Here is a 24,745-nt window from a genome sequence, read left to right as displayed (position 1 = left end):
TGCTTTTATTTTCAAAAATGCAATAAAGAAGCAATCAATTTTTTTACTCCTCTGGCTTTTGCAGGGAAATATCTCCTTAAATGTATTCAGGCATAAAAAGTTTTAACTAATTTGTTATTGTTTTATTTATATATTTGTTTTAATTAATTTTTAACTAATTTTTTATAAGTATTTATTTCTCTATAATCATGTACAATTTTACAATTTCCTTTTTCAAATTGATTTGTGTTTACATTGTAATATTACTAAATAGTAATACATTGTTATACTTAAGTTATTTGAAATGGTAAGGCCTTTCTTTACTTTCAAATTTTGAAATCACGTTATCGAGAAATTAAATAACGTAAAATTGGTATTAAATAATTGAACCGCTAATTTGCCAAATCGATTGAGTTTACAAATAAACGGATTTTAAATATAAATAGCTAACAACCTTTCAGTATTATGATTATCAGTATAAATTATAAGTAAGACTTTGGAATAACGAGGTTCGATATACTGCGAGATACAAAATTCTTTTGTATTGTTATATACAATTGCGACTTTTTTCATTGAAAAGATATGCATAAACATAAATTTTTGAAAATGATTTGTAAACAATCTTTTAAACAAATTTTATTTTACAAATTTTAATTATTTTGTCAAAAATTTTATTTTCTACATCATAGTAGCACACAGTATAGGATACTATAGAATTCTGTTTATTTTACACTATAAACTATATAAATAAATAATTTATGCATTCATTTTGACATAAACCTTAGGTTTTGAAAAAACTTTTATGCCTTCTTCTAATTTATTTAATTGTTTTTCTATTTCTGTTTTTCGTCGTTGTGCTTTGAGTGTGTCTATTCTTATGGGCATCATATTCAATTCATTTACGTAATCTTGATAATCTGTAATTATAATATTGTAAAGTAAGATGCAGTATAATTCATGGAAACATATCCGTCTTTTAAATATTTACTTTTTTTTAGTATGCGTAATGTTTCTTGACGTTCATGATCAGGTAAAGACACATGACCACTTGGACAATCAGGATCTAATAGCTCTGCTTTTGCTTTTTGTTCTTTCTCTTGAGCTTCCTTTCTTTCTTTAATATACCTAATAATTATGAAATTTTTATGTGAAGCAAATTCTTTTGTTACATAGAATTTAAAGTTCACAATTTAGAATTAACATTTAGAGTACCAATTATTTTGCTGGAACTTTAGCTAATACGAATTTAGGTAGGCCTGGTGATCTACTACTACTATTGATGCCTTAAAACAGGTCTGGCGCTAAGTGTTAAGTTTAAAAGAAAAGAAAATACCAAAAATTTGCTAGTAATTGCCCTAAATTATATGAAGTGCTATTAAAAATTATAAAATAAGGTTTGCATTAATGGATATAAAATAGAAATATTTTTTTTAATATCATACTTAGGAACAACACCCTTGCGGTAATTGGTAGGCACAATATTAGTCTTATTACAGCTGTTGGTCTGTGTCCGAACACCTAATTTACTGGGTGCAGAAGCAAATTTTTTATTTCCTATATTATCTGTTTCTGTTTTCAATTGGTGTAATTTAGAATTTTCGAAATTGAATTTATTTAGTACATCTTTTTCAAGAGGCTGCAAATTTCCTTCATTTGGAATAAAAGTCTTTTCATTTTGTGAAGCATCACCAGTCTGCTGAGTTACTTCATTCTTATTCATTGAATTGTTATAGTTTAAACATTTCTTTGAAGGATATCTGTAATGAAAAGTTAATATTAATATTAATTAACCCACTTTATTCTTTTCAATACGTACCTTACTATTCCTTCAGAATATAACTTCTCAATTTGATCTTCATCCAATGTTTGACTACCTTGATTTTTGAATTTAACTTGCATCTTTGATTTGCTCTTGACGTTGTTAAGTGATTTATGCGAAAAATTAGATTCTGATAAAACTTTTCTATGTACTTCGACTGCATGTTTATGTGAAGTAGTATTTTCTTTTCTTTTTTGTTTAGTTGTTGAATTATCTTTACTTGAAGAATGCAACGTTTTTTTTGTATTTATAATATTTTTTTTCAAAAGATGTGAACTTGATTTTCTACACAATTCTTGTTGGTGTGTTTTACCATTCATAATTAACTTTTCATTATTGTTTTCATGTTTTCTTAGACTCAGTTTTTGTGAAACATTTTCATGTTTGTCATGTTTATACTGTAAGTTTTTTGCTTCATCTATTTCTTTATTCATATGAGAAAGTTGTTCCATGCGACGAAGATTTTTTACATTTTCATGTAAAAAATTTTTTCGTTTTGGTGGTTCTAATAAAAATATAACATCAGTCATTGTTGATACCTTAAATAACAGGACATAAAGTATAAATTTTTATAAATTGACTCTATAAAAGAACTTTTCATGTTTTATCTTATAAAAAATGTTTTAATAAAATAGTACTATTATGTTAAGAAATGTTTATTAGATTTTTATTCATTTTCTTTATCTCTTCAGTAATTGAAATGATAAGAGGAATTCATTATATTTCATTATACAGGAATTTCATTATACAAATAGAATCGTGTAAAATATTTTTGAGGACTCAAGTACCATATTGTAAAAAATAGGTATCAATGATCAAAGAAATATTGATGTCCTTGAAAACTCTAAAGACATGACCTTGAAGGAGAAAAATTGTGTGTCATAATATTTGTAATTTTGAACGAAACAATTTTATGATGACAAAATTTTCTGTATCATTGAAAGTAACAAAGAAATCCAGAATTTGAGACAAACAAAACACACTGTATATTTTTTTGTGTTAAAAACATGCATTTAATTTCCTGATATTGATTAATACAAATTCAGTTTTTTAAATAAAATTATTAAATTTCATATTTAAATTTTTTAATTATAATTAAGCCTTTTAGTGCCAAGGTACCGATTTACCAATATTAGGACGCAGTACTAAATTGCCGGTCAGCACTAAAAGGATTAAATATAAAATACATAGAGTTAATTTAGTATCATTATAATGTACTTTTACAAATGATATTACTACTTACTTGTATCAGGAAAGATACCTTTCAATGTCGACATATTTAGGAGAAATTAATTTCACGCTACCATAAAAAATGATTTACTATTTCATATTAATAAATTGAACACGGTAATTTACATTTCATTATCGACATTAATCAGATGTCTTCTGAAATAATAATAATAATATTTTAAACGAATCAATTTTTAACATTTAATTTTAGCCCTTTTGTGATCATCGTTACCGAATCAACAGTGATCAACAGTACTGTTTATAAATCAAAGTTAATCAACAAATTATGTTGTGCGTAACATGCATTGAAATGTCAAAACAATGTTTGACATGTGAATTGGAAAATCTTAGTACCACTTACTCCGTTCAGGTGGTGCATATGATTTGTTCTTAAAAATGGCGCAATTCAAATGGTCACACGGATTAAACTACGTACTGTAGCCGGTTCCAGTATACGTAGATTAGAGTATTCTATGCAATTTTAACTGTCCAATGTGTCATTGATCATATTCTGTTAAATAATATCTTCTAGAGTATCATCATTAAGTTCTTTTCATTAATTCAACCTTATGGCATCACCAGCACCAAAATCGCCGGAACAATCAGAAAAAAATAGAAAATATGATAGACAATTAAGGTATATAATTCATCAACAAAATTATTTTGAGTCTAGGATTTTGAATTAATTTTTTCTATTAAAACAAGTTATATTGAATTTTTATTAAAAATATTATATTCTGTATTTTGTTATAGATTTATTTACACATGAGTTGCACTATTTTTTATATAATATCATATAACAATCGATATAATTAGTGAAAGAGTATTCATACACTGTGAGCTCTAAATGTTAATTAACAATATCTATTTTCATGTCAGATCAAATTAAAAGCTGATTTCATTAAGCTATTCTACAACGGTTTAGCTTTTGGTGAAGGTGTGTTTTACGGAGAATTGATAAGTTATTATAAAATATAAAACAAATATTCTAATACAATACCAAGAGTATTGGAAGAAAGTTATTCATATACTAGTGAAAATTGCTGGTTAAACTACAATATTACGTACAATTTAATTTATATATTCTTTCTGTTCTTAATGCTAATAGTATTTTGTTAAACTTGTATTAATACAGCATATTTGTACTAAAAAAGGAACAATAACAATGATATGAGATAAATGAGATTATCAATAGAAAAAAATACAATATCATAATTGTTCATGACTAGTACAATAAAATTGCTCCTAAAATTAAAGTTTATACGAAGCTACATATTCTGATCAAACTCATCACATTTTATTTTTTTAAGGCCTACTAAAGCGCTTTTCAGTGTATAAAATGATCATCGTATCATTTGTTCATCATTTATTTATTGCTGTTATGGAATATATTTCTAATACATATTTCCATAACTAGGTAAATACTTATACCATGTTCTAATAATATTACTTATACAATTGTACCAATTTTCTAATAAAATATTAATCCCCAATAAAATATACTTTTACTGAAAAATAGATTACAATAGAGTACTTTAATAAAATTGATTTTTTAAAACTGCCTTCTTATGTAAAACTATATTACAAAAGATATTGTTAATTAAAATTTAGACTTCATCATACATGAATCTTTTTCTTACTGATTGTATGTAATATTTGCATGGACAGGTTATGGGGTGATCATGGACAAGCTGCACTAGAAGGAGCACATATTTGTGCTATAAATGCTACAGGTCTGGGTACAGAAATTTTAAAATCTTTAGTTCTCCCAGGTATTGGAGCATTTACTATTGTAGATGGTAAAAAAGTTACTAATGAAGATATCGGGGCAAAGTACGTATATGCAAATATTATTAATTATAATGTCTACCATGATATAGCAAGGTCCAGCAGTAACAGGATATCAAATTAAATGTATTCAAGCATCAGGACGTAAAGCCAAATAATAGAAATATTTCATGAAAAAGACTTCTGCATCATTCAAGATTAAAATCAAGAATCCTCGTGTAATTAATATGATCTAACTATGTAATGATAGACATTGTACACAGATTAATACTTTGGTTGGCAGTATTGGATTTTCTCATTATTTGAAATTTGATCATTACTTGGTAAAATCAGATTTCTGCTTCCAATGACATACAAAAGAACTTTATTGAATACAATCTGTAGTTGACACATTTATTTAGTTGTAATAACAAATAAGATTTCATTATACATTTTTCTCTGTTACAAGTGGGAAAAAGTTTAAAAGGTGATTTTGGATACCAAAATGAGACGACTATTAAAAATAACAAAATTGCATTTGAATTATTACTGTTTAACTCTTTCAATGTTTAGTCCGTACAATATGTGCCTAGAGACATAGAAAGATTTTACTATGTATATTTAGTTCCTACAACATATAAGTGAAGTCAAAAGTAGCAATAAAATGGACACACAGATAAAACGTGTTTCTTCTGTGTTGTTATAAAAAATAGAAGCATGTCCTTTTAAGCACAGAAAAGTTGAACATTTTTTTAACTTTTTTCTCAATATTTTAATAGACAGCACAGGGTTAAAGAAAGTAGTGGTTGTCATATTCATTTTATAATACGTCACTTGTCTCATATAATTTTGAAAACATTCTGAATACTTAATTTGGAAGCTGGTCTTTTATACTCCCATGGCCTGATCTCCGCCATGAATTTTGCCCTGCCTAATGTACATCGTTCAATTTGCAGTTTCAGACATTTTTTATCATTTTTTAGCCTAAGCGCTCACCTACCGACAATCGGTGACTGAAAATTTTGTCGATTTAAAGGCCGATTATAGATTTCATATATTGATTGGCTTTTTATCTATTAGGTAGAAAAAGGATTATCCGGTTACCGATTTTCGGCAGGTGTGCGTTTAGGCTTAAGCATTATTCGTCTTACTTTGACATGCAGAGTTTACCTTTTAAATTTTCTCCACGTATGCGTGTCAGGCCGCTTGCCATTCATTATGTGCCTTGAAGTCTGTACTTACATAGAGTATTTGTATTCAAATTGCCTCGTCATTGTGATGTAGCTTCCGAAGCAATTTTCTTTAAGCCAAGCAGCTCCAAAGAGTCAGAAAGTGACATCAAGAGTAATAAACTGTGTGCCTCTAGTACATTGTATTGGGGTCACTGGTCAATAGTTCACAAGATATTTAGTATTAGCCTAGGAGCATATTGAACGCTGAACAATGCAGTACAGAGTAGTCGTTTGTAAACATTGTTGGTCTTGCAAGAAAAGTAGAATTTTCTGTGATATCCGCTGGTTATAAAACCTAAAATATTATAAAGTTCGGTATGGAATGATTGATCAAATTTGCGCAAGAATATTCAATTCTTTATAGTAGGAAACATACACATTACATGAAAACAAAATTATTATAATATCAGAAATACTGTATCCACTAATACTCAAAAGAAGAAACAAAACTGATTTACTAATAATAATACATCAAAACCAATATTTATAAGTAAAAAACTTTTGTAAAGATTCGGAAAGACCTTCAGTTATTTCGCAAGGATTTCCACAATAATTTCAATGATTTTTCTTTTGCTTTCTAAAGCAAGCTAACTTTTAAATTTTTTATGGAACTTCTAATTAGCCATTTCTTTATATAAAACTAATCAGTGAGGATTCCTAATATATCACCACCACACATCATCCTGTTTTGCCTGTGTCGCGTTTCTTTAAGACGGGGTGCAGGATGGAAATACAATATAGACCAATAGCATGATAAAGGCACGCTTTCGTTTATTGATATCCAAATTCAAAAATAATATAAAACTTCTTACAAATTACAAAATCAATTTTTTACCTTTTATTTAAAACTTTTGAAATTATTATTATTGAATACTTTCGGTTTTTCAAACAAGGTACTTTTATTACTTCAACGCCAATGAATTTCCTCTCGAGATCCATTGTTTAAAAGATTAATTACTGATAAATTAATTATTGATAATTTAATCGATCGTGCACACGTTGCGTACAAGGGATTGCTTTCAATCGCTCAAGTGCGTGGATTCACCGACACTTGTTAATCGATTGTCGGTCGTGTGTGTCTGGGCTAACAATAAATCGAATTCAGATATGGATCGTGAACCTTGCCTGTGCGGCAAGGGTGGTTCCAAAAGGAAAAAGCTCCTCAATGGCAGAAGCGGCACACAACGAAGAGGGGTCAAAGAGGGAAAAGTCTCCTACCGCAAAGAAATTGCGTAGGGTTGTTTTTGTCGTTGTTATTGTTGTTGTACGGATATTCAAAGGTGAATATCAGTGCAAGATGCCTGAGTGTGGCGTACAGGAGCACCATAAGAGCAGTCGGGGGCGAAAGAAATGGCGAGTTGGAGAATGGTGGTGCCATTCGAATAGAAGAGTAGAATTCGAATCTTGCTGCTGTTTATTCCCTTTTTATCTCGGATTCTACAAATAGGTTATTATATCTAAATAATTCGTGATTTTACTTCATGTTAATGTATTAACGTTGCACATGGTTGTCACCACAAGATGCAGATTCTTTAAACTATTCCCGAAAATAATTCTTACAATAATCCATTTCGAAATATTCAAATTAATGTATCTCCCAAACTAACAGTTCTTTTGAAAAACAGTTTAATACTTTTTTATAAGGAATGGCGAGGTGCATCGAATAGTATTAAAAAATATATAGTTCCATTTAAAAAAAAATTAATGTTACCTATTTTTTTTAATGAAAAAATAGTTCAGGAATTTGAAGTAGTGTAGTTTATTGTCGACAAAATACTAATGATTTTCATGTATCAACTTATTGCCATATATAACTCATGCCAAGTTATTTCAAGTGGTCAAAAAATTGTGAATCCTTTACGTTGTACACCCTCGGTACGGAAAACGGTCAAGTTTTCGATGTATTGGTACCTCAACGATTTTGATAATTTTCAAATATATTATAAAGGAGGTGATTTTGAACAATTTTTTCGTTTGAACATAATAGGCGGTCAGACTTACTTTTCGAGATATTTGCAAAAAATTTGTACTACACAGTTAAATTGTACATGTATACGTTATTGACAGCGAATGCGCGAGTCCGATGCCTCCGCTTATCTATTATTTCTATGAACACGAACAACGAAATGTTCATTCCATATTTTCCATAATGTTTCCATATATATTAATATTCTCCTAACTCGAAAAGAAAGACGGATCAGAGTTGGTCTGGATTAGGCCTTTTTGCGGGGTGGAGGTGCAGTTTAATTCGATTTAAGGCTCTGCACTTCACCTGCCTGCGCTTCCAAAATTTTGAACTTTTCCGAAGAAAATGTGTTTGTTACGATATATTGATCAGCGAAAGAGTTGAACACTCATTGCATATATTGCATGTCGACTATCACCGGCTATCTATAACAATAGATGAACGGCTGTGTCGGGCTCATGCATGTGCTGTCGATACATACACATATAAGGTACAATTCAACTGCGTAGCACAAACAGTTTTTAGCAAATACCTCGAAAACTAAGACCGACCACCTATTATGAGCAAAGGAAAAAGTTGTTCAAAATGGCCTTCTTTATGAAATTTGAAAATTATTAAAATCGGTGAGGAACCAGTACATCGAGAACGTCAACCAGAAAACGATTCATAATTCCAGCGATACAACATACATATACTCTGCGAAAGAAACACCCCCACATCATGATGCTCTCCCCTTTATGCTTAATTGTTGGTAAAACATGTTGTAGTTTTAACTCTTTATTTATTCGTCATTTAACACATGATAATCCGTCTGAAGAGACAATTGAATTTGGATTCGTCCGAGAATAATATTTTGTACTAATTCTAACGTGTTCAATGTTTATGGATTTTAGCAAATGCAAGTCATACCTTCAGATTTTTAGAATTAAGCATTATTTAGTTTCTCGCAAGATTCCTGTTCTTTGAATGAACATTGGGAATGAACAGTTTAGCATGAGCGGTGGATCTGCGAACCTATTTTCGGTATCATTTTTCATGGTCTACTTCTCTATGGACGAGCAAAACTTTCAGTTTTTGAAAATGTGTACCACATTTGCTTACAAACAGTTTCTGATTTATTGATAGGGATTGTTATTTTGGCAAATGTCTTTTTTTACTTTCGTAGTCTTACAACTTGTTCTTGTTCGTTTAATAGTAGGTACATCGTGAGATTTATCTATATTTTCCTTTGTGTAGATAAGCTCAAAGTGATGAAAGACATAACATATTTCGATATATTAAAAGGACTGTTTTAAACTAATATCTGCTATTCATAGCGCTAAGAGGAAACAAAATATTCAGTATTTAACTGAAACTCAGATTAAGAAGTTCAAACTTTTATCTGTATTATTCCCAAACAACTAAATCAAAAGGAAGATAATACTTATATAACATGTGTATAATCGAAATTACCATTTATCATTTTAATTTTTGTCTGCTACTGTATATGCTTTTCTAAACTATTAGGAAACAACACTTAAAACATGATTTCAAAATTTGTCTCTTATAGTGATACAAATATACGCAAACACGCAGAAAAAGTAAAATAAAAACGTTATTGACAGTAATACTAATTGGTATACAAAATTTACTTTTGGGGAGGTGGTTCACTTTGATCAGCTCTTTTAATGCGAAACTACTACAGAATATAATATGTAGATATATACTTAATTGAAGAAGGGTTTTTCTTTCAAACAATTAGTACATGAAAAGATTTGTATTACTTAAGAAGGTGCCACAGTTAAACTCTTGCCAGTCAAAGTATTAATTTAACTGTATGAAGTATATGTTCTTTTTAAATTTATTTATTAAATCAATTTAAATAGCTTTTTTCTAGATGCAGATAGTGTAGGTAAATCCAGAGCACAAGTAGCAATGCAAATGCTCCTAGAATTGAATTCTGATGTTAGAGGTGATTATATAGATGAAGAACCTGAACAAATTTTGTACAACAGCCCAGATTTTTTTAATAATTTTACAGTTGTTATAGCCACTTCACTTGTTGAAAAGTAAGAGACATAAGCAAAATGATTTCGTAAAAACTTTCAATTACATATTTTAACAAGACTTAATTTTCAGATCATTAATTCTCTTGTCACAAAGACTTTGGGAATTAAATATACCATTAATAGTTTGCAGAAGTATAGGATTTATTGCATATATGAGAATTCAAGTGAAAGAACATACAGTAATAGAGACACATCCTGATAATGAAATACCAGATTTACGTCTAGATAGACCATTTGAAACACTAAAAAAATATCTTGATTCAATAAATATTGATGAAATGAGCTTTAAAGATCACTCCCATGTACCATATTTAGTTATATTACATAAATTCTTAGAAAAATGGGTTCTAGATCATCGGGAATTGCCTAAAACATACAAAGAAAAACAGCAATTAAAAGAAATGATAAAAGAGGGAATGAGAAGGGAAAAGAATGATACAACAAATAGTGAAGAAAATTTTGAAGAAGCTATCAAAGCAGTAACTACATGCATAGGACCAACAGAAATTCCAGATAATATAAAGAATATTTTAAATGATGATCAGTGTATTAATTTAACAGCTAAGGTATTAGAAATAGAAACTTTGTAGTGTATGAATGAATTGACTAACCCTAAAATTTTTATGATGTGTTCGTAGAGTAGTTCATTTTGGATTATTGCAAAAGCTGTAAGAGATTTTGTTGAAAATGAAGGAAATGGATTATTACCACTAAAAGGAACTTTGCCAGATATGACAGCAGATACTGAGAAGTACATAACACTTCAACAAATGTAAGGTTTTCTGTTCCAATAATCTTTACTTTAGTAACATTTTATTATTACATGTCTTCATATATATTTATTACAGTTATTATAAGCAAGCACTTACTGATACAGAAGCTGTGTGGCGGCGTACGCTACAATTATTGCGACAATTGGGAAAGCCATCAGATTCTATTTCTGAGAGAGATGTTAAGCTGTTTTGTAAACACGCATCAAACATACATGTAGAAAGAGGCACATGTATTGCTAACGAATATGATCCCAGAAATTTTGACATAAATAATATAGGTAATACGTTAGAAGTTAATAATACTTGTGTAAACTTGAAAAAAATATATATATAAATACCAAAATTTTATTTTTATTTTACAGTACAACATTTAGAAAATCCAGAAAGTATGATGATTTATTACGTTGTGCTTAGAGGAGTTGAAAAATTTCAAACAGAATACAATTCATACCCTGGTGAATTTGATGATCAAGTAGAACCAGATATCGCCAAACTAAAAGTAATAATCTTTTGATAAAGTATTAATTTTAATAGTATATAATGGAAGAATTATGTGTTTAATAATTTGTTCCTATTTCTAGGCATGCATTACAAAATTACTAAGTGAATGGGGTTGTGGGTCAGTGGCAAAAGATGATTACGTACACGAATTTTGTCGATTTGGTGGTTCAGAATTACATTCAGTATCAGCATTTTTAGGTGGCCTTGCAGCTCAAGAAGTTATAAAATTCGTTACAAATCAGTATAAACCAGTCCATAATACTTTTATATATGATGCAGTTACATCAAACTCTGAAATATTTTTTATTTAAGATTATATATTGTAATAATATACTTCTATATTAAATAAAAACTATACAGTTTATATAAGTTTTGTATGTTTTGTGACATTACATATCACGGCTTTGTCTCGTTTATAAACTAAATTTAGAATAAAGGTCTGAACGTCTTAGTCTGATGCATTGTGCGATTGGACTTTTGCAGGAATTTCAAGGATATTAAGTACTAGAAACTAATATTTTCATGTAGAACGTCGTCGAACATTTCAGGAATGGTACGTTAGGTCGTGGCGTGTTAACCCAACCGCAGTCCGACCGTACAAGCTCTGGATCCAGAGTAACACACCTAATGGGGGTTAGAAAAGAATCCCTTCTTACTGACTCGCGAAACATGACGCTCTTGCGTAGCCAAGGAATATCCATCGTAGTGACTGACAAGGAATGGCTCCGCGGTACTGCCGTTCTAGTATTGCCTGTAAGAGAAAGACATCGGTAGAGGAGCGTCCTGCAAACTGTTACTCAGACTGCGGAAGAGAGACCACCTAAGTCCCAAGGCAGCTTCTCGATCCTGAAACAATTCTAGGTCGTTGCTGTCGAAGAGTTACCCTTTCGAGTGGTTTCGCTCGTGCCGTGCCGTACCTGGACGTTAGAGAATACTCATAGATGTCAGCGTGTTAGGGCTGTTTCACGCTATCGGTTTAGCCGGCGCGACGAACTGACCTTCGTCAAATTGTTTTCCAATGGGTTTTAGACAATGATCGCCTGCTGGTATTCACACTACACCGCCAGACGGTCACCATTTAAAATCCATTAGAAAAAATTTAACGGAGGCTAGTTTGTCACTGGCTATACGGTTGAAACGAAGCAGTCCTTATGCAGGAGAGAAACAGATCGCGAGCCACCACGTTATCGAATTGGGGAATTACTTGTGTCGTATTCCGTGCCGTGATGACGTCACAGAGATTTCGAAGATTCAGTTTGGTAAGCTGCACACGTTCGCTCTATAGGCTCAACTCCATGATATATACCTGGAGGCAGTATGAGCTACTGTTGAAAGTGTAATAAGTTCGTAGAAAGAAATAGAATGTAAGTAAATATATGTCCTCTCTTTCCTTCTGCATGGGATTGGCTGATGTCTCTTTGTCCCCACTTACCTCAGGAACGTAGTACGTACATCTAGCATCTTCCTTCGTAACACAATGCGATCGTGATACGTAACTTGATATGTATGTTATTAGGAAATTATATTATTTTATCGTAACATATATCATTATGTGATATTAAAAAGAAAAAATTGAGGAGGGTTAGTTGAACTATACAAAGCATGATTGAAATTTGTAAGATAATAGAAAAATATTTTAGAATATTTTATATTTCAAGGAAAGGAACATGTAACTATTTGTTAAACAAAATCATGAACAAAATACCAAAATTTCAGCTTGAACTAAGACATGAAAATGATCAAGAAAAACATAGATTAGAATTAATTAAAAAGGTAGTTGATACATACTTACGAATTAGAATCAATAATTATGAATAAAGAAAGTACAATTCAAAAAAAGAATTCTGAGAATATATACTCATATGATATTAAATTGTAATCAATAAATGTTTTTATTATTAAAATAAAGCAGTGTTCCTATTTTTATCAACTAATGTATTTATTATTTTTCTGACTTATTTTGCAAATACTTTTTCATAACAAACTTCTAACAAAATCATCTTTGTATGTGTATCTACATATATGTATGAAGAATTTTTCTATTGTATAAATTATTTTCTAGTTATGACAGTTACTTTTCTGATAACAAATATCAATATCGATACTATAAAAGCATTTTATAACCAATTTTTTAACCATATTTGGATAATTGAAGTACTAGATTCTAATTAAGAATGTATTTTAATTCGACTTTAATACTTTCTTCAAACTTTTATTCTTTTATGTGTTACAGAAACGACTGGTGTAATCACGCTTTTTTTAGAGATATTATTTTTAATGAAGTAACATAACTTATCTAAATACAAAATAATACAAAAAATTTGATTATTGAAACAAATGTGTAACATATATTCTATAAGGACACGAACTTTCCACTCCCACGTACCGCGAAACTGTGACTAATTACCGCCGCGACCGCTAGGTGGCCATCATACGAAACGCGATCTCGCGATAAGACTCACGGTCCGTCTAGCATATAAGTAGCCGCGACGCTGACAGAAAAGAGAACAGTATCAAATTTGCTGTAAGATTTTTATAGAGTTTATATCGGATTCATATTGTGCGCACTAATGGAATATTTATTGTAAAAGTATTGACCTTTTGATTATAGTCATTTCCTGATATTCGCTTTAGACTAAGTCTCTGTTGGGCATTTTTGATATTTATTTATATCGAATATGGTATAATCCATAACGCATTACCTTTTACTATGATTGCTAATACATTAGAAACACAGAAGTTGTTAATAAAGTTTAAAATATTATTATGTCTGGTAGGTATGTAATCTGTACAAATGTAAATAGTACAATACTTTATTTAGGAATTTATGTTGTTAATTTACTTTATTAAAAGATAGTGGCAAGTAGAAATTACGCAAAGGAGTGTAGAAAAAGGAACTAGAATATATACGACGTGACTTCTACCTTCACTAAATTTTGATACAAGTACGACAGTAGAATTCATGTGTCCTACACGATAAATGTGAATGCAAATAAGGAACATCTGTAGCTTTCTCACCAAAAATTGTGTCGTAAATTTGTTAAATATGACACAAACAGAGTTTAATAGTATAGACCTCTATCCTTGAAACATCTGGCGGGACGGGACGCGAGCAGCACGAGAGGCTGGTGAGGATAAGGTATATTTTCAAAGAATATAGTGGTTGAAGTGTTAGTTGGTACAACGGACGAAACTCATGTTGAGATTATTGTAGACGAGGACGAAACTGATGTAAAATCAGGGAGTCTCTGAGGACAGATGTGCTTATGGACGAAATTGATCTGTGATCAGTGAGCCGCAGGAGTGTGAGTTTCGTAAGGGAGTCACTAGGATCAGTTACACAGACGAACTAAAAATAAATTGAGGTGCTGTTGACGAGGTTGGCAAGTTCAAACAGGCGAACCTGATGCAAAATCAGGGTTATATAAGGAGGTTAAATAATGTACAGACGAACCTGGTGTTACAAGTAGTTGTAGGAGGCAGACAAATCTGATGTAAAATTTGATAGCTGCTGGATAAGTAAACTTTCGTGGACGAGTTCGAGGAGCCACTAGGTTGGATACAGTTTTCTTTGGAAGTAAGGACATGCGGATGAATCTGATGTGGAATCAGAGAGTCGCAGGAAATGTTAGTAAGCCTCGTAACTTATTAATTATTAATTGATACAACTTGAACGGCTAAGTTGTATCATGTGGAATCTGTTAACTTCGAATAAAATCACTTAAGGTAATTATAGATTTGAAAGCAATGTAGTCAAATTGCAATGAATACTTTAGTATATTCTAAAATTAGTTTTTACGTACAAATGTATAGTGTAGTGTTGTCTCGTAAAGTGTATGATTTAATGTTTGGTGTTAACGCACTGGCGATGCGAGGGTCTATAGAGTGATCGTAGAAATTGCCAGATAGAATTTATGCCGATTCGTGGATTCTATGAGGTTAAACTGTAGACTCGAAACGAAACATTAGCCTGATCTCACAGAATAGCAACCAACTCTGAAGAACTTGACTGTTGACGTGACAGTACTATTCTGAACACGTTAGGGTTAAAAACTCGGGGTTTATATAGGTCGAAAATTGAGTGGGGATTCGTTAGAAATTTCCATATAAGAAAATTTCTCAAGGTTGGTACAGCGTTGTGGTTGTTACTCAGCAAAAAACGAAATTGCTAGGGTGTTTTCTTTTAACAGGCAGAGACTCGAATATTTGGGAGAGTAACGGAAAATATTCTCCATACGCGATAGGAATGGGGAAAGTGGTTAATGTTCTTTGGTAAGAGGACTATACTGGTGTACGCGAAACGTATAAATACTTAGCATTGTATGATATAAGTAAATATAATCAAAGTTATATCGTGTCCGGTATTATTTTAAAATAAAAAAATGTAATGAATATGATAAAACAATTACATGCAAAAGAACCAAAAATAAAAAAGGCTTGCCATGGCATTACTATTGTCTGTTTTGTTGAATGACTGTCTCTTTCTATGTTCGGCAAACTATAAAGAACGTAGTAACTGCACGATAAATGTGACTTTCCGGATCCGAGGATTTCATATTTATCGAGAGAGTAGTATACTACAGTAGAAGTAGGAATGGAGGAGCATGAGGATCCAATATAGTCGGGCAGCGTCATTTTCCCACTCCTACTCCTGTTGTAATGATATTAGAAATTCTACTCGCCTGGCATCCCCGTCAGCGAATTCGAAAAAGGGCCAGAGGTGGCCCGCGGGCGCAGTTCACCCAGTCTACCCTAACTTGTGGAATGTGAAACTGTAAGTTCGTGCATTCCGAGTTTCAAGCACACGGCGCCTTTAAATTAGGAAGAACGTGACAAATCTTAAATTAATCACGTGGCCTGTATTGATTAATATACAATGTTACCATAAAAATTTATTTCATCATATATGTATTAGAAATTCACTGTGATTAAACTTGAACAGGTGTAATATCAACACTTTAATACAGTAATTACATAAGTGATACACAAGTAATTTTTCTTTTGTAATAGATAATCATTATTTATAATAAGCATATAGGAAGAAAACTAATATTTTAGAATATATTTTGAACATTTAGACGCAAATGTTAATATATCGTTAACACGTTCCACGCTGAGCTGTTTTTGCGCGACTTTTCATTCAGGCCGTTTAAATAAATAACTATGGCAGCGTGTACATATCACTGGTGGTACACACAGCCTGAACGGAAAGTTCGATGTGTATTATCGGTATACACACGGCGCGGAACGTGTTAATATATTAACGATTCTCCATTCTTAATATAACTTAATAAAATAAGTTACATGTTACTTTTTATATTTTCGCTGTGTTCGGTATTAATAGCATGCTATGTTACCGTACTTTAGTGATAATTTGTTAATTTTGCGTAATGTAATTAACTATAATAATAATAGTATAACGCAAAACATTCTACTTTCGCACGAACCACCTTAACAATCCTTAACTAGATATTAATCTAGGGATGTACAGTTTCGAGCATTCTTCTGCTGCTCAACTAAATATTTTCGAGCCGTGCCTTGTAGCGGAGCCAATTCGCATATGGGAAATAATACATACCAAGGTCTGAAAGTCTCCTTAATTACCTACTTACTTGTCAGACCTAATTTCACATCTAATTATATTAGATACGAGGTCTGACAAGTAAGTAGTTGCCCAAGGAGTACAGCGAGTTTGTAAAGACAACGGGAGTCTCGAAGTTTTCAGCTGTGGGGTTTTAGAACAACAGAATTGATATATTTTTTATGAGATGAGGGTAATAGAAGGCCATATTTTATTATTTGAAGTATCTTCGAGGATGAATGAATTTGTCATTATTATTGTACGAAATCTATAATTATGTATCGTACACGATCGTAAGTCAGTTAGGACGTTACGATCGCTACTGAACACGTTTGCCGATCTGTACGGTAGGTAGTATGTACTGTTTAGAACTTAGGAGATGGTCCCTGAAACCAGTTAGATTCGCATTATTTCCAGGCACTATTTCCTAAGCTTTAAACAGTAGAAATCAAGTATTTGAGAATGTGTTAAGAAGCACAATTTACAACTTCGCAATATCTTTTTGGGTGACAATCCTTCTTTCTAGTTTACATTCACAGAAATAGCTATTTCGTGGTAAAGTCTTTGCTTGGCTCTAGAAACCACAAGGAACGGCTCGTCGTCATCTTTTAAATTATTTCCTTCAACATGACTACATTCATTACCCATTATTTGCAATATGAATATTTCTCGATTATTTTTTCATTTATCATATTTTCTTCTGTTTTTTCAAAAATGGCGAATCCATCTATCATTATGAACTTACAAGTAGTTATGCGAAAGCTTTACAAAATATTTTAACTTTGTACATTTAGTAAAGTAACTTTATATGTACATTAAGTAAATACATTTAGTGTTAATAATAAATTGTATGACAATAATTTATTAGAAGATACAGAATTTGATTCAGTAGTATGTTAGTGATGAAGAAGTAAAAAAGCATCAGGATAATAATTACTGAAACTTAATTTGGGAGACGCAGATGAGATTGTTTGCATCAATTAATATTAAATCTTAAAGGTTCATGTATCTTTAAAATTGTTATGAATAAATAATAAATAAATAAATTAAGTTGGAAAGCAAGTGAATATGATAAAGGTAGATAAATATATTTGCGTACTATGTTTAAATTTATACTATGAGAAAAGCACTAGTATAGTATTAAAATAATTTTCATAATATTTTTATAATATTTTTAAAATTTACGTTAACATTTGGTAATTTTTTCACCTGTTAATATTTGAATTGTATAATTTATTATTTTATCAATGATTTTTTATTCTAAAAAATGTTCCTTTGTTTTATGATTTATCAGAGAAATAAATAAAAGTTAAAATATTTATACTAACATAATTGACAGTATAATTTGTTTATTTAGCAACAGAATTTACATCATTCAAGCAACATTAAGTTTTATGATGAAAACAATAATTATTTAGCTCAAATTTTACATACAAGAGAAATTGTTTCAGCAATTTTTTTTAACTGTTTAATAACAAAAACAAAGTAAGATCTGCTTTAACTTTATAAATTCTAATACATTTTCTTTAAAACGATGATAAATGCACAAGCAACAGCACTGTTTAAATTTATAATGATATAGCTTTGATTTTGACAGGAAGATCTTAGAAAGAAAATAATAATAAGATCAAAGATGTTCCTTAGAAATGTGATTATATTTTTTGTTATAAACTGTTGATTCAAGCAATTTTAGTAATTTGTGAGGTTGTAAACATTCTAGAGAAGTTCTACTTAATTAGCAATATTAGAATCTTACTGTTAGATAGATCTTAGCACACAACAAATATTGACTTTTATGTTAAGATTTTATGTTAAAGTTAGTACATGATTACAGTATGAGCATTCAACTTTTTGTTGGTTTACGGTGAAATTGTAGAGTAATACTAGTAAAAGTGGAAGTTATAACACGATTCATCAAACTGATGTTAACATATGTTCTAACCTAAGAAGAAACCTTAAGATAAAGACGAACAACAAATAACAATATCAATAACAATAACAATAATTTTTATAAATCTTATCAAGTTTTCAATATTTTAGATTTTGTACAAACACTATTCGTTTTCTGAGCTATACATAATATGTAACATATAATTTACTGTTTATTAGAAAAATTTTTTAATCAGGACATAACATAATGAATAATTTAACATCACGCAGCAGTATAAGAAACTTTAATAAAAACTCAATAAAAATTATTAAATAATTTCAATAATTATAAAATATCAAAAATTTAATCTATGTACTTTAATCTAAATACTGCTTTCATCATCACCATTATTGTATTCCAAATAATATTTATGTTACTGGAAATTATTTATAATATTTCTAGCAAATTTCATATTTACTACAGAGATACGTGTTGTATGCATACGTTATACGTAAAACCGTATCTTCGAACATATTTAAATATTATGTTACTTGTAAATACCATAATTGTTAATTATATTTCATGCCTCGTTCTCAAGATTACATGTGTGGTTTCTCTCTTTGTTCCTTAAGATATCATAACATTTTTAGAGTGAAACAAGAAATGGTTTTCACTGACTCCTCTGTTTTGCATTTCCACCCATTTCCGTCAGTCTTTCGTTATGCCTTGGATGTCGCACATCGAAGTGAAAATTAAAAAGAAAAGCCTAAAAGAAGTAATATTAAGATAATTAACAATTTAGTCAGAAAATTAGAAAAACTGAAAGACACAGTAAATCTAGACGAAGACTTTAAAAACAATATGCTGAGAAAACAAAGATCAACCAGTTATGAGATCTCTGTTACAAAAAGTAGTTTAAGACGAGCCGTGAGTAAGATAAAATCAGAAAAGTTTATAACACTGAGATATACGGATGCATCCATAACAGTTGGTGGCAGTCAGAAATAATTAAAGAATTTATGGAAAATGAAATGAAACATAGAAGTGTCGTATAAACTATTTCAGAATCGTTAGAAGTTGAGTTAGCCTTTAAGATATTAATATTATTAAATTCTATTGTAGGTAAGACTGGTTCTGTATTTAACAAAGTGATAAGGAGATTTAGTACGCCAACAGTAGACCTGTTTGCTACGAGAGATAACAGAAAGTGTTCACCGTTTACGAGTATCATGGCTTCACAATATGTTTTTTCTTCGTTTATTCTACCACTAAGAGTGTTATGTAAAATTAGTCTGTTACTAGTTAAATTGTTACTAGTATCAGAGTCACAAATTTTTGAACCGACATTTACTCCTTTATCACCGGGCAGGAGAAGATACTATCCTAGAATATAGATAAAGAAAAGCTGTTCTGAGAAAGAGTATACACCTAAAGACAATGAGCGCAATGCTAGAAAATTACATCCCATCCCCGAATCTAGATAACTTTTAACACACCCCCAATAGAGTCGATAATTTTAATCCTCGGAAAACCGACTGTTTGGAACTCTAGGTGAAGCTTAAAGGAAAGAATTCTAAAGTACGAGGGAGATGGTGAAAATGAAAAGCGAGATAGTTTGTGAAAGCGGTTTTGTATGTTACTCTAAAAATGCTGTGATATATAAGGATCAAAGGGAGCAAATACATATGTAATCTCCTCGAGACTTTTCATATAATTGAGATCGAACTTTACTTACACTTAAGTTCGTTTGACTGTTCGATTTTCAATACTGTTACTTTCAATTGATTTTATTATTTCCTCTTATATCTTTTTAACTATTCTTTAGCATCTAAACATAATATTTCCCTGCTACAGTTAATAATTACAGTATTAACAGATACGCATATTTATGAAAAAAGTTCCTGAGGATTAAATTTAGGAAAAATGAGTAAATTAATTTCTCTTAATATGTACACTCATGTCAGTTTAATTGAAACATTCCACTTTAAAGCAGAGGCGGAGAAGAATCTCTTTCTTAATTTGGATCAAGTGCAGGCGATGCATGAAAAAGATTCGCGAAAAAGGATCGCTGTTTCGTCAACCGCTTAAACTATAAATTGAAGTGTATATGTTGGGATAAGTTTCAATTACTAATACCAAAATCTTTTTGTATTTCTTATGACAGTATTTTGCATCCTACTCTCTTTTCTACCAATTCTAAATTTCATTTCCTTTTGATACGTGTGAAAAAATGTGGTTATATATATGCGTGTGTCTATATATAGGTTATATCAGAGATGAGCAATTGTATGTACTTAGGTAGAAGATTACGTAAAGAAATTATATCATGGGTATAAACACAGTAAATTAGAATTAACAATTTCGCTTTAAAATAAGAATATAGTAGATCAAAAGCTTTCAACAGTGGTAAGAAAACTACTAGTCTTGAGGTATTATTAGAGAAGAAATAGTTTTCATATTCATTAACTAATTAGTAATTTGGTGATACGGGAGGGGTTAATCTTCACGATGGGGTTTAGTTAACCCGCCAAGTGTGATCAATATCACAATTATACTTCGTTCCTGGGACTACTATTGTACTTTAAATGTCCGGGCCTAAATATAAAGAGGGCGTTTTACTCCTAAGAGTATCCTCTGAGGCATTGCATGCCCAGTCTACTGTTTCCTTTCCATCTTCATCTTGAGTCTTCAATACTCAGAGTTTACTTATAGACTATGTCATTCCGGTTCAAAGATCTCAAGGACACTTTCAGTCCTTCAAATGAAATGTCCTGGTAAGTGAACAACTTAAAACTGCATATTTCGAATTACGACGTCTCAGCAGCTGAAGATTCTTTTTTTTTGATTTTTAACTGCATTAGAATTTAAATTTAAAATTAAATAATATTAGCGTTAGTGTTCAGGTATCGAGAGATAATCGGCTATTGAGACATTTATTATATTCATTTCCAAGCAGTCACCTCAACCAAGTATCCAAGCAAATATGAATTAGCCCTCACCCTAGAATCTTAGCTCTATACTAGAATCATTGAAATGAGTTCGGAAGAGTTCACTTAACGGGGGTGCACAAAGGTCGGGGGACAGATAGTAGGGGTCGATACTGTACTAAAATATTTCCCACTCTTTGAAAGTATTTTATAAAGAATAACTATTTTCAATTCTTGGGCCAAAGTAAACTCCAAAAATCTACAGTAAATGTGACTTACAAAAACATTAATAAATCGAAAATAATTTTTTCCCAACTATTTGTAAAAATTTATTTTTATAAGAGAAAAAATAAGACCCCTTAAAGGCTGAGTTCCGGGGCTATAGCCCCCCCCCACAAACTGGGCCTGGGTCGCCGATGCCAAAGCTACTCTAACAAATTGTAGTACCAGTTTACTACTTATACAACCATTTAATTATTTCCTGGATGCAGTTGCCTGAAATCATGTACTTTTTGTTACTTTTTCAAAGACTTTCAAAAGATAGTTATGAAATTAAGAACGAGTGATAATGGTTCTGTATAATCCAGAGAGATGAGTATATAACGAGGATTTATTGACATTGAAGAAGATACTCTTTGAAGTGAAAATATTTGACAAAAAAATGCATTTCATACGTATCATTATGCTTCTTATTTTCAATGCAATAAACGAATCGAATCTGTAAATGTCAAGAAATAAAAGCACTAGAGTTCAAGTTTGGATTTACATAGAACTTTGTTCTTAAGTAACATTATTATGTATATAACAAATAACATCGTACAATATTTTCAGTTATTAATTGCTCATAGTCATTTTTTTCACAGTTATTGATTCTTCTGTGAAATGCTTCAGTGTCTATTAGATGAATATGCTATTTGTGATCTATAAAATAGGTATAGAAGCAATTGTGCGAATTAGTCAATGTAGACTGTAACTATTTACCATACTTCAATATGTAATTTATTAGTATTAAATTTGTGTAAAGTCAGATTATAAGATGTTGTCAAATCCGTTTTTCACAGAACAAAAAGTATTAACGTCGATACGTACAACTTACGACAGATATAGACATACCAATTTACGAAAAATATATTAAATTTGAAAGAACGTTGAAATTAGAGGAAATAATTATTTAATGTATATTCAATTGAAATGGTTTTTCTTATACCTTATTTCATTAAATCAATAGTTTAGTAACAATTTTAAGTGTTATATGCTCCATATTTTTCAGCATCTCATAATTGTTCGCAAACAATAGCTTAACTATTAATTTGTATTGAAGTTTATTACATAGTGAAGATATAGTCGCCTAGTTGTGCAGAAAATCTCACAGTTGACTCGATTGTTGTGTTAGTCGTTACTGTGCCATTTGCATGCGATGATAATTCATAGTGTTCTGATTGGTTATTTACTTTACGTTTTACCGCGAAATCAAAACATATTGTAATACGCTGCATTCTTATAAGTATCGTTTTCCGTTCTTTTGGAAAATATGTTTTTAGGTATTCGCGGGATAATATAGTACGAATATGATTGCTCAATAGATTGTTCATGAGCTGCAAGAGAATTTCTAAACGATAAATTTCCAAATACCTTCAAAGGAACGAACAGATACCACAGTCAGCTTATTTACTAGATTCTGATTATAATTCTCTTGTTTTTTTTTTTTTTTATAGGAAATATTGAGAGATGTTTTGTGCATCCAGTTCACTGGTAACGATTGAAAGAAAACTTTTAAGTCCTATAGAATGTTTAAATGTTTGTACTACTGCTGAAGATCATTATTTTGAGCACTTAATTCAAATCAAATAATTGTATAACTTAAAGTTAACATGTGTTCAACATAAATTTCTAATAAGTATAAGATCCTTTTTGAGGTCATAGCATACTATATCGTTGAACCTCTCATGGTACTAGCTATAACGCTACGAATTTTAAAATACACTATATTATTTAGAAAAACACTAGTGATCTTTCAATAATCTTGAAGATCAGGCAGAAAATCTATTTGTATCACCATATTTGCGATTTTAATAGTACAACTTTCCTCTTTTACGTTTATTCTTAACCTTCAATACTAATAGAAATTAGAAATATTTATTTTGATATTCTGTTTTTCGTGAGTCACCTTACAGCATCTGTAATATCATTTTTTTCTCGTCTTGTGATCCGTATGTAGGGTATTTTATCACTTCAAATAAAGTAACTGAATGAAATATATCAGGGATAAGAAAGGATAAAGAAGTGATTATTAACTTTAGCAACATAGAATCTCTATGTTATCGCCTGTAGGACTGCAAGACAAAACATGAGTATGTTAGATACGATTGTGTGAATTCATGTGCCAAGTATATACAATACTTTAGGAATTATTGTAAAATATTATCATTTTAAATGATCCTTTAAACTAAAATATTCTGACTTTAAATGATTTGAATAAAACGTTATTATAAATTGTTCAATTAGTCGTATTATTCTTTACTACAATGTAAAAAATGTGTAGAATACTATTAAAAAAAAAAATACCAATGATTTAAAAATTTTTAAATTGTATATAGATATTGTTATATGCTCTTTATAACTTAAACCATCTTTGTTTGAACTTCGTATATTAAATTATATTTATTCATTTGACAAGTTTCACGTTGGAACAATTTTATGTTAGGTCTTGACATTCAATTCAGTGACTATTGACAGTATATGAATTGGTAAGTTATTGAATACCTGCGAGTAACTATGTCAAATATAATTAAACCTTACTTAATAAACGTAGCCAATGCTTTTTGCATAGTACACTCACAACAAAGTTTAATTAAACTGTAAAACCGCAGGCAAAAGGAGTGGCGGAAAAAGTTCCCGTTCCTTAACTGATTGTCAGATCAAGTTCAGGTAATGCTAAAAAGAGTTGTGCGTGAAATATTAATTATTTTATAAGCCACTCAATACATGAATCGAAACGAACGTGAGAAGATAGATTTTAATTAACAATACCAATTCTTTATTCTTTATAGCT

The 24,745-nt window shown here is 30.6% G+C and overlaps 2 protein-coding genes and 1 long non-coding RNA gene across 6 annotated transcripts; 1 reads left to right on the top strand and 2 right to left on the bottom strand.

Moving 5' to 3' along the window:
• Positions 1-516: 516 nt before the first annotated feature.
• On the bottom strand, positions 517-3,529 carry LOC143178593 (uncharacterized). 2 transcript variants are annotated; one of them, XM_076377340.1, is made up of 6 exons: positions 3,390-3,529; positions 3,042-3,184; positions 1,796-2,303; positions 1,422-1,736; positions 968-1,104; positions 517-896 (listed from the first exon to the last, which is right to left on the bottom strand). In XM_076377340.1, the coding sequence occupies exons 2-6, from the start codon at positions 3,073-3,075 to the stop codon at positions 736-738; spliced, it is 1,155 nt and encodes a 384-aa protein (XP_076233455.1). In that variant the 5' UTR covers positions 3,076-3,184; positions 3,390-3,529; the 3' UTR covers positions 517-735. The 2 variants fall into 2 exon arrangements, with proteins under 2 accessions (XP_076233455.1, XP_076233456.1); XM_076377341.1 differs by lacking the exon at positions 3,390-3,529 and having other exon boundaries at positions 1,796-2,337; positions 3,042-3,325.
• On the top strand, positions 3,456-11,893 carry App-bp1 (Nedd8-activating enzyme E1 regulatory subunit APP-BP1). The gene is made up of 8 exons (XM_076377339.1): positions 3,456-3,665; positions 4,697-4,861; positions 9,859-10,041; positions 10,112-10,607; positions 10,680-10,813; positions 10,890-11,092; positions 11,177-11,313; positions 11,396-11,893. Exons 1-8 carry the CDS (start codon positions 3,598-3,600, stop codon positions 11,624-11,626), a joined length of 1,617 nt encoding a protein of 538 aa, XP_076233454.1. The 5' UTR covers positions 3,456-3,597; the 3' UTR covers positions 11,627-11,893.
• Positions 11,467-12,717, bottom strand: LOC143178595 (uncharacterized). Of its 3 annotated transcripts, none has more exons than XR_013001815.1 (3): positions 12,233-12,717; positions 11,972-12,161; positions 11,467-11,606 (listed from the first exon to the last, which is right to left on the bottom strand). It is a non-coding gene; the product is annotated as an uncharacterized LOC143178595 (long non-coding RNA). The 3 variants fall into 3 exon arrangements; XR_013001814.1 differs by having other exon boundaries at positions 11,473-11,606; positions 11,940-12,161; XR_013001816.1 differs by having other exon boundaries at positions 11,478-11,606; positions 11,976-12,161.
• Positions 12,718-24,745: the final 12,028 nt, after the last annotated feature.

Source organism: Calliopsis andreniformis, chromosome 4, assembly GCF_051401765.1.
Source record: "Calliopsis andreniformis isolate RMS-2024a chromosome 4, iyCalAndr_principal, whole genome shotgun sequence".
NCBI classification, from domain to species: domain Eukaryota; kingdom Metazoa; phylum Arthropoda; class Insecta; order Hymenoptera; family Andrenidae; genus Calliopsis; species Calliopsis andreniformis.
Note: the sequence above shows the minus strand (reverse complement) of the source record. Positions and strands in the feature narration are given on the sequence as shown.